Source organism: Lipotes vexillifer, unplaced genomic scaffold (genome assembly GCF_000442215.2).
Source record: "Lipotes vexillifer unplaced genomic scaffold, Lipotes_vexillifer_v1.1 scaffold1011, whole genome shotgun sequence".
Lineage (NCBI taxonomy): Eukaryota > Metazoa > Chordata > Mammalia > Artiodactyla > Lipotidae > Lipotes > Lipotes vexillifer.
In genome coordinates this window covers 2,898,153-2,910,215 of record NW_006787698.1, presented here as the reverse complement: position 1 = coordinate 2,910,215, position 12,063 = coordinate 2,898,153, and the positions used below count along the sequence as shown (strand labels likewise).

Genomic DNA, 12,063 nt, shown 5'->3' with positions numbered 1-12,063 from the left:
TGAAGCCAGACACTGGAGGGACAGGAAGGCAGGAATAGGTTTGAGTTAAAAGGACAGTGGGCCCACCTCCTGGCAAATTAATATTTGTTTAATAGATGAGACAAAGAACGAATGCCCTCAGACAAGAGTTGTGCTGGGTGCTTTGTCATACTTTATTTCTCCTGCAACTCCCCAAATCTGATCTGCAGGTTTACATGCATCATACAGGTGAGGCTGATCCAGAGAGAGAGGACTCTGGGTCTGCAGTATTGAAGAACCGCGTGTGTCCACTTGTGTCATATCCGAGATCTCCACCGCCCGGTTTGCCCTTTGGCGAGGTTCTGAGCATTCCCCAAGGGGTCATTTCTCCAGCTTGAACCACAGACCGCGCGGAGGGGCCCAGGCCACCAGTACATTGAGCGCACGGGGCGCGCGTGCTCGTGGCTGTCCCCAGGGGCCTGGCGCTGGGCTGGGGAGTACTCGGGGTAGGACAGGGCGCCCGCGAGGACCAGACTCGCTGGCGGGACTGGGACGAGGGGGAGGCGAGCGCAACATTTAAGGGAGTAACAAAAAACCGAGTAACCTAGATAAACAATATTTTAATGCAATATTTTTGAAAAATCAAAATGAATTTTCCGAAGTCCCATGATGAACAAAACAGCAAAACGTTAAACACAGGATCCGTATCGCTGGGTCGGGCATCTGGGGCGCCCCCAGGCTCTGAGACGGGAGTCACGGGGCTGGAAGGGGCGCCCCGGCTGGGCAGGGATCTGTGGCGCCCCCTCGGCTAGGGCGCGCCGGGGGCCTCCAGCGCGGGGCCCAGGATAGCGAAGCTGGCGGGTGGGGCGGGGCGGCGCCTCTCCCCTGCCGGTCCTCCCTCTACCCTTCTCGGGCCTCTCCCGGGCGCCGAGTCCCTTCCGAATCCGGATCCGCGCCGACTTTTCCCGCGGCCCGCACGGGGCCCAGCTGACGGGCCGCGTTGTTTACGGGCCGAGCAGCCCTCACTCCCGCCGCCCGCTCGCCACCCGCCTGCCCAGGTGCCCGCCCGCCTGTCCGTGCGTCCGTTTGTCCGCGCGTCCGAAGATCTGAGCCCCCGAGCGCTCGGGGCCGAGAGCCAGAAGGCAGGGGCGCAGCGCCGGGCTCGGGGCCCTGAGATCGCGGGACGGGGCCCGGGCCGCAGTGGCCCGGAGTCGGGGCCGCCTCCACCGGGCCGCGCTGCCGGATTTGCAGCGGCGGAGGCCGCGCGCCCCTCCTGGGGCTGTTTCAAGGACCCTCCCGGGCGGAGGCTGCGGCCCCTGGGCCGCCCGCGTGGAAGAGAAGGACGCGCGGCCCCCAGCGCCTCTCGGGCGGCTGCTTTGGAGCATGCACCCCTCGGCCCGGCGCCGCGCGCTCTGATCCATCCGGACCCCGCGCTCCCGTAGCCATGGGCGCCGGGGGCGGGCGGGGGGCGGCGGCCGTGCCACTGCTGGTGGCCGTCGCCGCGCTGCTGGTGGGCGCCGCGGGCCACCTGTACCCTGGAGAGGGTGAGTCTGGAGGTCCGGGAGTGGGCGGGGACCAGCGCGGTGGGGAGGGGACCCTTTGCCAAAATGGAACCCCTGCTGTGGACTGAGAGCCCTCCTCCGTGGGAGGGCGGGTGGCCGGGACTGTAGCTCCAGCCTCGCGGGGGGCGGGAAGCCGCTGACCTTGGCCTTTGCCCGCCTGGGCTCGCGGCTCCACGCTCCGCGTGCGGGCCCCGGGCTGGAGGAACCTTGCCCCAGTGCTCGCCCCTCCACGGGCGCCTCCCCCGAGCGCTCCTCGGACCTGTGCCGTGCCTGGACCTCCCCGAGCCCAACTGGCTCCGGAGACGGGGCACGCGTCCTGAGTCGCCTCCGAGAAGTGGGGTTATTGGACACTCTCGGGCAGCCAAATTCCTGGGGCACAGACGGTTTGGAGCCAGAGTCGAGGGTGACAGACTGGGGAGGGGGATCCCTCGGGGGTCCCTGCTGGTAGGTGACGCTGCCCGGGGCGGGGAACTGTAGAATCCACCCCCCCTACCCCTCCCCGCTTCCTCGTATCTAGACCCATGGCTACCCCGACTTCAGGTCCATGTTTACACTCTTGGGTCCTGTTTCCAGATATCGGGAGGCAAACTCTAGCGCCTTGGCAGCAGCGCAGTTGTAGTAGCAGAGGTGGTGTCGGCTTTAATGATTATTGTAGTTAGTGTCACCAAATGCCACGGGCTGGTCGCTCTTATCTCTCTGGACCCTTTTTTTTTTTTTTTTTTGAGATTTTTTTGATGTGCACCATTTTGAAGTCTGTATTGAATTTGTTACAATGTTGCTTCTGTTTCACGTTTTGGTTTTCTGGCCGCTAGGCGTGTGGGATATTAGCTCCCCGACCAGGGATCGAACCCGCACCCCCTGCATTGGAAGGGGTAGTCTTAATCAGTGGACCGCCAGGGAAGTCCCTCTTTCTGGACCTTTGCGGCGGCCTCTTGAGGCTGATACCGTTGTTGGTCCATTTTGTAGGGAGTAAACTGAGGCTCAGGAAGGACACATAACTCACTTGCCCCAAAGTCAGTGCCAGAGGGAAAAACGAACCTCTCCAGTGGTGCCAGGGCCCAAGGCTCTGGACTGCTGCCCATGGCCCATGTCCCCCTAATAACCTCCCTCCTCTGCCCTTTTACCTGTCAGCTCCGAGAGGTCTCTAACCTGTGGTCATTCCAAAGCCTCCCTCCTGAGTGTCCCGGTGCTGGCAGCCACCGGAGGCAAATCCCAGCATCCTTCTTGGGCTTGACAGCAGGTCTTCCTGGCTGCAGGTCAAGGACGGAAGAATCGTTTAAGAGAATGTAGCTGGGGTTTCCCGCCATGATGGCTGAGGCCCTGCTTTCAAAGTATCTGTTGGGTTACTACTTAAGATTTCGCCATAAAAGGAGATCGGTCATGAGGAGGAAGGGGCCAAGGAGGGAAGAAACCCAAGCTCCTGAGTTCCCCGACGGTGAGCTTGGGGCGTGAGAAAACACACGCAGGCTCTGGAGTTGACAAACCGGGTTTGCTGAGCACCTTTGCCAGTTAGGCACTGTCTCCAAGCACCCTGGTATACAGCGGGTGCTCCATGAAGGAGGGCGGCAATTGGTTTAGGGTCTTGTTAAAAAAGTCCGAGACCAGTTGTTAGGCTTTGCGTATGCGTGTGTGTGCTCACCCCTGTATGTTTCCTTGCTTCTCTGTTCCTGGCTTTGGTAATTAATGGTGGATTTGGGCCTGGGCTTTCAGGGCTCTGTAGATGGATTTTCCGCTTCTTGTTTACAGTTTCCACAAGGGCAGAGGTTTATGTTTCTTTCGTTCACTGCTACGTTTCCAGAGCCTAGAGCAGTCCCTGGCACCTAGTAGGTATTTGATAAATATTTGTTCTAGATTCAACTCCTATCCTTCCTGTCCTCCCCAGGAGTCCAAGTCACAGCTGCTTTATTCTCCAAATAATTCCTAACTAACGAGAATATAAGCAAACACTCAGCGGGCGCTGTTCTATACACTTTGCATAGGTAATCTCGGTTAATCCTCACCACGGTGGTGCTCGGAGGTAAGGCTTATTGTCCTTTTGGAAGGTGAGGAACTTTGGCGAGATGGCAGAGCTGAGATTAGAACCCCAGTCTGTTAATAAAAGGTTCTTCTTTGGATTCTGAACCTCCCCACCCCCGTGGTAAAGGTTAACAAAATACTACTGAATAGATGACATGTGATGCCCTTTGGAGGTTTAGGGAGGGGCGTGAAACTTTACAGATGGCTTATCTCCAACAGCAACCAATATGGCATTTTGGCTGGGGTGAGGGTGGGGTAGAGGGAAATCAATGGGATTTTTAAGGACTGAGGACTCAGAGATGTCACATGGTATGTGCCATCCCACTTCGTCCCCCCATGGAGTCTCTGTGGCTTGGCTGAACTGGGCAATGGCTTTCCCCTCCATTTCTCCCTGGGTTGATCCGCTCTGGCCCGAGATGACCCGGGGCATTGCAAAGTCAGAGAATGAAGGCAAAGTGGGATTAATTACAGTGAAAACCCACAGAGTTTCGGCGGGGGTGGAGGGGTGGGCAGTGAGTTGTTTAGTTGAGGTGTGAGATGTTGCTTTCAGATCCCACGGGATGTTTCTCCTGTGTGTTCTCTTGTGTGCTCCGGGACCCTTAGAGCAGAACTTCCGCTCGCCAGGTCACCTCCCCGGGTTTGCTTCCCTCCTGGTGACCCACCCCTCACCCCTGCCCCACTTACTCATAGAGGTCATTGGGGTGAGCCCCCTGGGGTCCCCACCTCACTCCACTCCATCGTTGACTTCCTTTCTTTTTTGACTTCTCTGCTCTCGACATATGGGGTTGGATAGCTCTTGGTTGCAGGGGGCTGTCCTGTGTGTTTTAAGATGTTGAGCGCCATCCCTCATCTCTAGACGCCAGTAGCAATTCCCCTCTCCAAGTCATGACCGCCAGAAGTGTCTCCAGACATTGCCAACTGTCCTGAGTTAAGAATCACTGCATTTGGGGAGATAACTTTTTCCTTCTCTAGGACACTTACCCACCTGGGTCCCCTGCTCTCTCCCCTCTGTTTGTTCAGGGATCTCCATCTACCCACGAGCCTTTTTCTTTTCAGCCTATAAACACTCAATACTCCCCTGGGCCCCATTACTCACCACTTACCTCTCTCCTTCCCCCTGCCAAGCCTCCCCTCCAATGGGTCCCCACCGCCCTTGCTCTCTCACATTTCACCCACTGCTCTGCCCACGGCATCTGGCTTATGTCTCCATCGCTTTGCCCATGGCGCTAGAGAAGGTCATCCCTCACCTCCCAATTGTAGCCTCACCCCAGTTGATTTCTCTGGGTTTTGCCTCCCACTGGAAGGCACCGTCTCCTGGTGAGTTTTCACCTGTGTCTGACTTCCCCCATCCTCTTTCTTCCTTTCCTCTGCTCCTTTCCTAGACTAAGATATTAGGCCCTTCTTCATAGAGGGCCATTCTCTACTCTTGACTCTCTCTGTCTCACTCAGTTTTTAATTTATATGTGGTCAAAGGCTTTATCTAGAACAGGGGCCAAATCCTGCCCACCCACGCCAGTTTTTTTGTAAATAAAGTTTTACTGGCACGCAGCCATGCCCATTCGTTCATGCATCATCTGTGGCTGCTTTTGTGCTCTCAAGGCAGAGTTGAATAGTTGTGATCGCGTGGCTCCCAACAATATTTACACTTACTTGGGCCCTTTCCAAAGTTTGCCAACTCCTGATTTAGAACAAACTCCTTGAGAATCATGATGACATACCTCATAGCTTGTGTGGTCCCTGATACAACTTTGAATGAATCAAGTTAAATGAAACGCCCAGGGATGCTGTTGTTTTCCCCTTTACAGAGCAAGTTGTATTAAAGAAATTTATACCATTTGCTGTGTTGAATGTAGGGGTTCCGGTGGTGAGAAAATAACAGTGATGTTCCCTCCTTGGGTGTGTGTTTGTGTGTGTGTGTGCGATCTTTGGATTTATTTGTTTAAACAGTCTTCTTGGCATTGAATGAGGATTCCGTGGCCCTCTCTGTAGTACCAAAAGAAAGTGGTATCTGCTATGAGATGTTCTCTTGAGACCCGCCCTTATGTTAATTTCTATTAAGAACACATCGGGGTGGCTTGGGTTATGCTTTGCAACTTAAAAACTATATTTATGGGACTTCCCTGGTGGTCCAGTGGTTAAGACTTCCCCTTCCAATGCAGGGCGTGCGGGTTCGATCCCTGGTAAGGGAGCTAAGGTCCCACATGCCTCCCAGCCAAAAAACCAAAACATAAAACAGAAGCAATATTGTAAAAAATTCAGTAAAGGCTTTAAAAATGGTCCACGTCAAAAAAAATCTTAAAAAAGCCGTATTTATGATTTTCAAATTAAAATAATAACAGGTAGTGCATTCTCATTGCAAAAAAATTATGAAAGTATAGAGAGGAAAAAACCAGAGTCCCCCTTTGTCCCTAAAACCATTGCATTTCTGTCCTGGGAAATGACTATGCTATCAGTTTGGTGTGTATCTTTATTTATTTATTAAAAAAAATTTTTTTTTAAACATAAGTGTACTGGCCAATGAATTTTTTTCCTTTTTTTTTAAAGTTTATTTTTTCTTGTGTGACTTTAAAAAAAATAAATTTGTTTATTTTAATTTTATTTATTTTTGGCTGTGTTGGGTCTTTGTTGCTGTGCATGGGCTTTCTCTAGTTGCAGCCAGCGGGGGCTACTCTTTGTCGCAGTGCGCGGGACTCTCATTGCGGTGGCTTCTTTTGTTGTGGAGCGCGGGCTCCAGGCACGCGAGCTTCAGTAGTTGTGGCACGTGGGCTCAGTAGTTGTGGCTCTCGGGCTCTAGAGCGCAGGCTCAGTAGTTGTGGCGCATGGGCTTAGTTGCTCCGCGGCATGTGGGATCTTCCCAGACCAGGGCTCGAACCCGTGTCCCCTGTATTGGCAGGCAGATTCTTAACCACTGCGCCCACCAGGGAAGCCTGGTGCGTATCTTTAAACGTTTTTATTTTTAAAATGGTCATACAGTAAGACTGACTTTTTTTTTTTTTGGTGCACAGTTTTTGCATTTTAGCCCCCGCATAGAGTTGTGTGGCTGTCCCCACAGTCGGGATACAGAAGTGTCCCATCCATCACCACCCAGACTCCTTCTGGCCATCCCTTTGTCGTTATGCCATCCCTACCTCAAACCCCTGGCAACACTGATATTTCTCCATCCCTATAGTTTTCTCTAGACTTTAAAAAGTATCTTATGTTTGTCTTTCTCTTTCTGACTTACTTCACTAAGTATGACAATCTGTAGATCCCTCCATGTCGCTGCAAATGGCATTATTTTGTCCTTTTTTATGGCTGAATAATATTCCATTGTATATATGTACAACATCTTCTTTATTCATTCCTCTGTTGATGGACGTTTAGGTTGCTTCCATGTCCCGGCTATTGTAAATAGTGTTGCAATGAACATTGGGGTACATGTATCTTTTCAAATTATGGTTTTCTCCGGATATGTGCCCAGGAGTGGGATTGCTGGATCATATGGTAGCTCTATTTTTAGTTTTCTAAGAAACCTCCATACTGTTCTCCATAGGGGCTGCACCAATTTGCATTCCCACCAACAGTGTAGGAGGATTCCTTTTTCTCCATACCCTCTCCAGCATTTATTGTTTGTAGATTTTTTGATGATGGCCATTCTAAGTGGTGTGAGGTGATGCCTCTAAAAAAATGGTACAAATGAACCTATTTACAAAACAGAAATAGAGTCCCAGATGCAGAAAACAAACTTATGGTTACCAAGGGGGAAATAGGGGAGGGATCAATTGGGATTGACATATACACACTACTATATATAAAATAGATAGCTAAGAATAACTTCCTGTATGGCACAGGGAACCCTACTCAATACTCTGTAATGACCTGTATGGGAACAGAATCTAAGAAAGAGTGGATATATGTATATGTATAACCAATTCATTTTGCTGTACAGCAGAAATTAACACAATGCTGTAAATCAACTATACCCCAGTAGAAATTAACTTAAAATATTTTTAAAAGTACCTTATAATTGGATCAATCTTCTTAAAATTGAAAACCTAAGTACTCATAAGAGTCTCATTTTTCCTGGATTCCATATTTGTGAATTCCCCTATTCACTAAAATTTATTTGTAAAATAAATAAATAGCGCTTTAATGGTTATTCCTGGACATGCACCAAGTGGCAAAAAATTGGAATCATCTGACATGCATGTTCCAGCTCAGATCAAACAAGGTGACATCGTGCCTTCCTGTTGCATCTCTCCCCTTGTGAATTCATAAATCCCCAAGGATTAAAACAAATGTCCTTTAAAAATTTTTTTAAATTGATGTATAGCTGGTTTACAATTTTGTGTTAGTTTTGGTGTACAGCAAAGTCATTCAGTTATACATGTGTGTATATATTCTTTTTCAGATTCTTTCCCATTATAGATTATTGCAAGATATTGAATAGAGTTCCCTGAGCTATACAGTAGGTCCCTGTTGTTTATGTATTTTATATATAGTAGTGTGTATCTGTTAATCCCAAACTCTTAATTTATCCCACCCCCTTCCCTTTGGTAATCATAACTTTGTTTTTGATGTCTGTGAGTCTGTTTCTGTTTTGTATATAAGTTCATTTGTATCATTTTTTAAGATTCCACATATAAGCGATATCACATGATATTTGTCTTTGTCTGACTTATTTCACTTAGTATGATAATCTCTAGGTGCATTCATGTTTCTGCAAATGGCATTATTTCATTCATTTTTATGGCTGAGTAGTATTCCATTGTATATATGTACCACATCTTCTTTATCCATTCATCTGTCGATGGACATTTAGGTTGTTTCCATGTCTTGGCTACTGTAAATAGTGCTGCAGTGAACATTGGGGTGCATCTATCTCTTTGAATTAGAGTTTTCTCCAGGTATATGCCCAGGAGTGGGATTGCTGGGTCATAGGGTAACTCTACTTTCAGTTTTTTAAGGAACCTCCACACTGTTTTCCATAGTGGCTGCACCAATTTACATTCCCACCAACAGTGTAGGAAGTTTCCCCCAAAATGTCCTTTTTTGTGATGTATTTAGTGCCATGTTTTTCACACTTTCTTGTGCTTTTTGTTGGTGATTTTGTTGTTTACCATGGTCCGCATGCATAGTTCTGAAGTGCTGTCTAGGGTCCTAAGCACTAGAAGGCTGTGATGTACCTTCCGGAGAAAATACATTTGCTGGATAAGCTTTGCTCAGGCGTGAACTATATAGTGTTTAGTGAATCAACAATGTATATTAAATAAGGTGTTTTAAAACAGAAACACACATACAACAAGGTTATGGTATTGATGGATTTGCAAATTAGTGTTCTTGAGAACATTGTAGAAAATAGCTTCCATAAACAAAGAGAATCTGCTCTAGGTGGTTTCCTATCACTGGGGTTTAAAATTTGTGAAACTGGGTCTCTCAGCATCCGTGTAGAATCCTTTTTGAATGCATACGCCCTTTTTGTCGTATTTTCATCTGGGCACAAATCCTTGGTTACCTCTCGGAAAGTTCATGAGATGGCACAAGACCCCTGGCCTGTGTCTTGAGGAGGGGTCTCCCGTGTTCTGCTGACCCTGGTACCAGGGAGCGCCCCAGTGGCTTTCAGGGGTTTAGAAACATATTTCATTTCTGGCAGAGCGAGGTTTGCTGTTCTGCATTGCCCAGTGCAGACTGGATATGAGTTCCAGTTGGAGTTCACGGCAGACGGATGAGGATTAAAATTTGATGTCAAATCTGAGTTTTTCTTTTGGTTCCTTAAGGGTGTGGTGTCCCGTCAGGTTTATAGGTTACCTTCTGTTTTGTGTTCAAGAAGAGCAGCCTGTTACCAGGAGGTTCTTGCTTCTCTCCTATGCCTTTGTGGTAATGTGGAAAACATAGGTACTTTCCAAAAACTGTGTTTGTTAACAGTGTGGAAAAAGGTAGTGGTTGGACACAAAGGGACAGAGGGCAGGGCTCCACCTGTTTTCTGATGGCCTTTCTTGATTTCTTGTTGCTAATCTGTTTTCAAAGATGTATCCTGTTTCCTTACAGAAGATCAGAAAAGGGGTGAATTCTCACTGAGGTGTTCCTTCCTAATGATATCCAGTTACATTGTATCGAAGACATCTGCTACTTTTTTGTTCTTGCAAGACTTCTCTTGGTTTTCTTTCTGGTGTCTTCTGTGGGCAGTATCCATCCTTATTTGTATACACGAGGAGGTAGGACTCCTGAAATGTCATGGAAGCCCCTTATCATCTTGTGGTTTGATGTGTGATGTCCTTGGGATTACAGAACTATGGAACTGACTGGAGGAATTAGCCTAGATGTTCCAGAGCTTTCAGACAGGCTTGGAGAAGGTGTTGGTGTCAGGATGACTATGGGTCTTTGGTCCTCTCTCTGGTTCCCCGGCCTTAAATATTGTGCTCGCCAGAGGCACGCCCCCCTTCCATCCTTTTCTCCTCCTGGTTTTATCACCTACTCTCATCCCTTCTGCCAGCATCTGCCCCTTTTCCCAAGCTCCAGATCCACATCTTCCCAGTGCCCACTGTTCCCACATCTGGGAGCATCCCAAAGCCCCTACAGACTCAACATGCCCCAAACTGAGCCTGTTGTCCTTGCCACCCTAAACTGGTCCTATCTGGTCCCCTCCAGGTTCACTAAGAGAGGACCCTCAGTTCTTCCCCCTCTCTTCCACCTCCCTGGGGACCAAGTCCCATTGATGCTAATCCCTTGTACCCACCCCCATAATAGGCCCCCTAGGCCATGCCATAGATGTGGTTCCAGAGTGCCTCATCCAGTACCTTCTCTTCCCTGCTGCCAGAGAGATTTTTCTGCTTCCTGCTTTGGTCCTCCTGTAGCTGCCAGCTCAGTCCGTTCCCCTGGCAGTGGAGCCTGGCCTCAGCTGTGTGGTGTGCAATCTCACTTCGCCAAGCTCACGACTGCGGTTCCTGGGGGCTCCGTCTTGCATCTGCTCCCTGTGCCCCAAGCACCCTTCTACCTTTCCACCCATGGATGCCTGCTTCCTCCTTATGGAACTGAGTCAGAGGCCTCCTTCCTCCCCTCTCCGGCTTCATCACCCACCCCATTCTCCTTCCCTTTCAGTACAGACTGGGTATATCTGTCTGGGTCCCCATAGACACTGGTCTGCACATTGGAGGTGCATTCTAGTGAAACGCTGCATGGGAAATGAAGCCATACTCGTAAGTATGGGTTGGAGAAGGAATTGATACATGTTTTTCCAAAGCAGGAAGCAAAGTCTAGCTCAGAGGGGGCAGGTCCTGGAGAGGATAGGATGGCTTGAAGTTAGGAGCAAAAGGTTTGGCTGAAAAAGAACTGCTATGGTCTGAATGGCCACCTCCCTCCTCCCCATTCATGGGTTGAAACCTTAACCCCCCAACGTGACTGTATTTGGAGAGAGAGCTTTTAGAAGGTAATTAAGGTTAACCGAGGTCATAAGAGGACGGCCCTAAACTGATAGGACTGGTGACCTTAAAAGAAGGAGACCGAGAAAGATCTCTCCCTTTCTGCACGCATGCACCAAGGGGAGACCATGTGAGGACACAGTGAGAAGTCGGCCGTCTGCAAGCCAGGAAGAGAGCTCTCACCAGAAATTGACCATGCTAGCTACCTTGATCTTGGACTTCCAGCCTCAGAGCTGTGAGAAATAAATGTCTGTTGTTTAACCCCACCAGTCTATGGCATCTGGTTATTGGAGCCCAAGCTGACCAAGACAAGAACTGAGGTCAGAAGCGGCTCTGAAACACAGCATCTAGGAACTCAGGTAGACTAAATGGGTGTGGGTCTAGCTTTCTTTGAAATTCGTGGGGGCCAGTCCACCGTGCTTATGCAGTTCCCTCTAGCAACAATCAACAGCCCCAAAGAAGGCATCTGATGGCATTGATCCTGGGGCAAAGTGCTCAGAGGAATGGGTGGGGCAGAAGAATGGGAGCTGGAAAGAGCCCCTGCTGGAGAGGTGGCCCGGGTTGGGTAGACAGTACGTCTGTCCTACTTGAGGCCTTATCATAACCTTGGGGACCTTGTTTAAAATGCAGATTCTTGGGCCTGGCTCCCAGAGATATTGATTCATTTGGTCTAGAGCTGGGCCTAGGGATCTACATTTTAACATACACCTGCCCCCCCCAAACCCCCGCCGCCCCAGGTGATTCTGATGCTGTCAGTCCACAGAGCACACTTTGAGGAACCCTGTGTGATGGCTAAGGGCACAGGTGCTGGTGCCCTGGGGACCTACGTGATGGACTGAATTGTGTCCCCCACCCCGACCCCCACCAAATCAACGTGTTGAAGTCCTAACCCTAACACCTCAGAATGTGACCATCTTTGGAGATAGGGTCTTTAAAGAGGTAATCAAGGTAAAAATGAGATAACGAGGGTGGCCTTTAATAAGACTGATGTCCTTATAAGAGGAGATTAGGACACAGACACACACAGAGGGACGACCGTGTGAGGACACAAGGAGAAGACGGCCATCTACAAGCCAAGGAGAGAGGCCTTAGAAGGAATCAATCCTGCTGACACCTTGTTCTTAGACTTC

At 49.5% G+C, this 12,063-nt stretch overlaps 2 protein-coding genes across 3 annotated transcripts in view; one reads left to right on the top strand and one right to left on the bottom strand.

Annotated features, from left to right (window-relative positions):
* LOC103079784 (uncharacterized) overlaps nt 1–1,379 on the bottom strand; it is a 69,583-nt gene extending 68,204 nt beyond the window's left edge. Inside the window, exons 1-3 of the mRNA XM_007460742.1 lie at nt 1,009–1,379; nt 863–945; nt 394–505 (exon numbers count right to left, since the gene is read on the bottom strand). Of these exons, the coding sequence (XP_007460804.1) occupies nt 394–505; nt 863–945; nt 1,009–1,379 (566 nt within the window). The remainder of the gene's footprint in view (nt 1–393; nt 506–862; nt 946–1,008) is intronic.
* Nucleotides 1,298–12,063, top strand: part of INSR (insulin receptor) — a 125,383-nt gene continuing 114,617 nt past the window's right edge. The window contains exon 1 of one of the 2 annotated variants that reach the window (XM_007460586.1): nt 1,298–1,502. In XM_007460586.1, the coding sequence (XP_007460648.1) occupies nt 1,403–1,502 (100 nt within the window). In that variant the 5' untranslated portion in view covers nt 1,298–1,402. The remainder of the gene's footprint in view (nt 1,503–12,063) is intronic. The other variant, XM_007460587.1, reaches the window with a different exon arrangement.